We start from the raw sequence: 1996 nt of genomic DNA, 5'->3' as shown, positions 1-1996 counted from the left end.
ATTTATTTTTTACGTCTCATACGGATTGCAGCTTTGCCAATTATTTTTTATGTTTTATAATAATAAGCATATACGCAACGCTCTTAGATTTAAAAACAACTAATCGACTATTATTATTATGTAGAATTGTTTTTCTCGCCGAACTGAGTTTTAAGAACTACATGTGAAAGGTTTTCTTGAGTAATTCTCTTCTTTTTTTTTGCAGTTAATATCTTCTTGAGAGAAGAATTGACTCTATATTCGACTAAGACTTTTCTTTTCTATCATTCAAATTTTTCTAGACATATGCAGAAAAATGCAACAACATAGTGAGAATTAACTCACGTATGTTATCGTAATCCATCACAAGCTATAAATAAAACTTTATCGAACCAATTCAGAAATTTGCAATCTCACCTGCAATAAGATTATTCTTATCTGTTAAGAAAACACATGTGCACATCAACAGATTATATAAACAGAGAAAGTTATTAATATGCTCCTCATTCGTCCAGTGGAAGTCAATCGCTCATCATGGACAGCAACAAAGTCGAAATATGCGTACAGGAAGGAAAGTTAATTGGTGTCGTAGACAAAAGTGTTTACGGCGACAACTATATCGCCTTTCGAGGAATACCATATGCGAAACCTCCAATTGGAGAACTCAGATTCAAAGTAAGAAAACATAAAGTTCAATTATCGTATATGCCCCTTTTTATTGGGTGATTAACTTCAGCTTTAGTTAAATCATTTATCGCGCATAAGAAAATCAGAAAAAAATAAAAATAAGCTCTTTTAAAAAATTACGATTAGACGATAAAATGATTACTAAAACTCTATTAATTTGTCAGTTGAAAAATTCTTATCAATTAGATTACAAAATAATTGTATAATCTGTTTTCGTTTATTATAGTGTAATTTTATGTAATTTGTCCTTTTTTATTTATATATTACTATATAACTTCATGTAATCTGCTTTTTTTACAGAGATATATGTATATATGTATAATGATTATATAATTGAGTATATAATTATATGTATATATATATATATATAATTATATAAATATATATATATATAAAGTAACAATAAATAAAAGTAACAATAAAATAAATGTTTCGATTAGCAATACTAAAAAAAATTCTGAAAAAAATATCAAGCGCAATTATTCAAAAAAATAGTTGATTTTAAACGATTTATCTGTATACATAAATTATGCTTCCAATTTGTTAAATAATATAAATCAGTAATTAAGTTTAGAGGTATTCATTACAAAAAAAATAATAACATAGCGTAGAAATCAAATTCATGCGGAACTTAGATCGTTAGTTAACTTTTAATTGCTTTCGTTATAAATACAAATATTTAATATTTATTTCCTACAATATAGTAAGTCAGAAAGGAGATTTGATTTACATTAAATGTAACCAAGTCATCCATCCATTCCTTCACTAAAAATTCTTCCTACTCTATATACGTATCTTTTCTAATAATATTTTATTTAGCTATTAGTTAGCTTAATTTTTACTTAGTAACCTTAGCTCTTCACTCCTTTATTTTTCGGTCTTACATTTATACGTTTATACATTTTTAACTTTTATAATTTCATATATTTAATAACTCTCATTTAAAAATTATTCGAAACCAATATTGAGTAATATTGAATAAGAAAAAGTTCTTATTCTTTTTGGTACAAAGAATCATATCTTGAATATATAAAACTTTTAGGACCCGGAACCAGCGGAACCATGGACTGGTAAGAGAGATGCCTCGAAACACGGAAACATCTCCGTTCAAATGAATATTTTCACACGCGAAATGGAAGGCGATGAAGATTGTCTCTATTTAAATGTGTACACCACAAAAATCAAACCTTCGAAAAAGCGTGCGGTAATGGTGTGGATACACGGCGGTGGTTTCTTTTATGGTTCCGGTGATGAACTCATCTACGGTCCCGATTACATTGTACCGAAAGATGTAGTTTTGGTTACCTTGAATTATAGACTAGGTGTTCTA

General features: G+C 27.9%; 1 protein-coding gene across 1 annotated transcript; it reads left to right on the top strand.

The window, feature by feature from the left end:
- Positions 1–453: 453 nt before the first annotated feature.
- On the top strand, positions 454–1990 carry LOC105460838 (esterase B1-like; the record flags this gene model as incomplete). Its single annotated transcript, XM_011707330.1, has 2 exons — positions 454–654; positions 1709–1990. Coding segments are annotated over exons 1-2 (423 nt in total), but the record flags the coding sequence as incomplete, so codon positions are not given.
- Positions 1991–1996: the final 6 nt, after the last annotated feature.

This window comes from Wasmannia auropunctata, unplaced genomic scaffold (genome assembly GCF_000956235.1).
Source record: "Wasmannia auropunctata unplaced genomic scaffold, wasmannia.A_1.0 LD314640.1, whole genome shotgun sequence".
NCBI lineage: Eukaryota > Metazoa > Arthropoda > Insecta > Hymenoptera > Formicidae > Wasmannia > Wasmannia auropunctata.
This window is presented reverse-complemented; position numbering and strand designations above follow the sequence as displayed.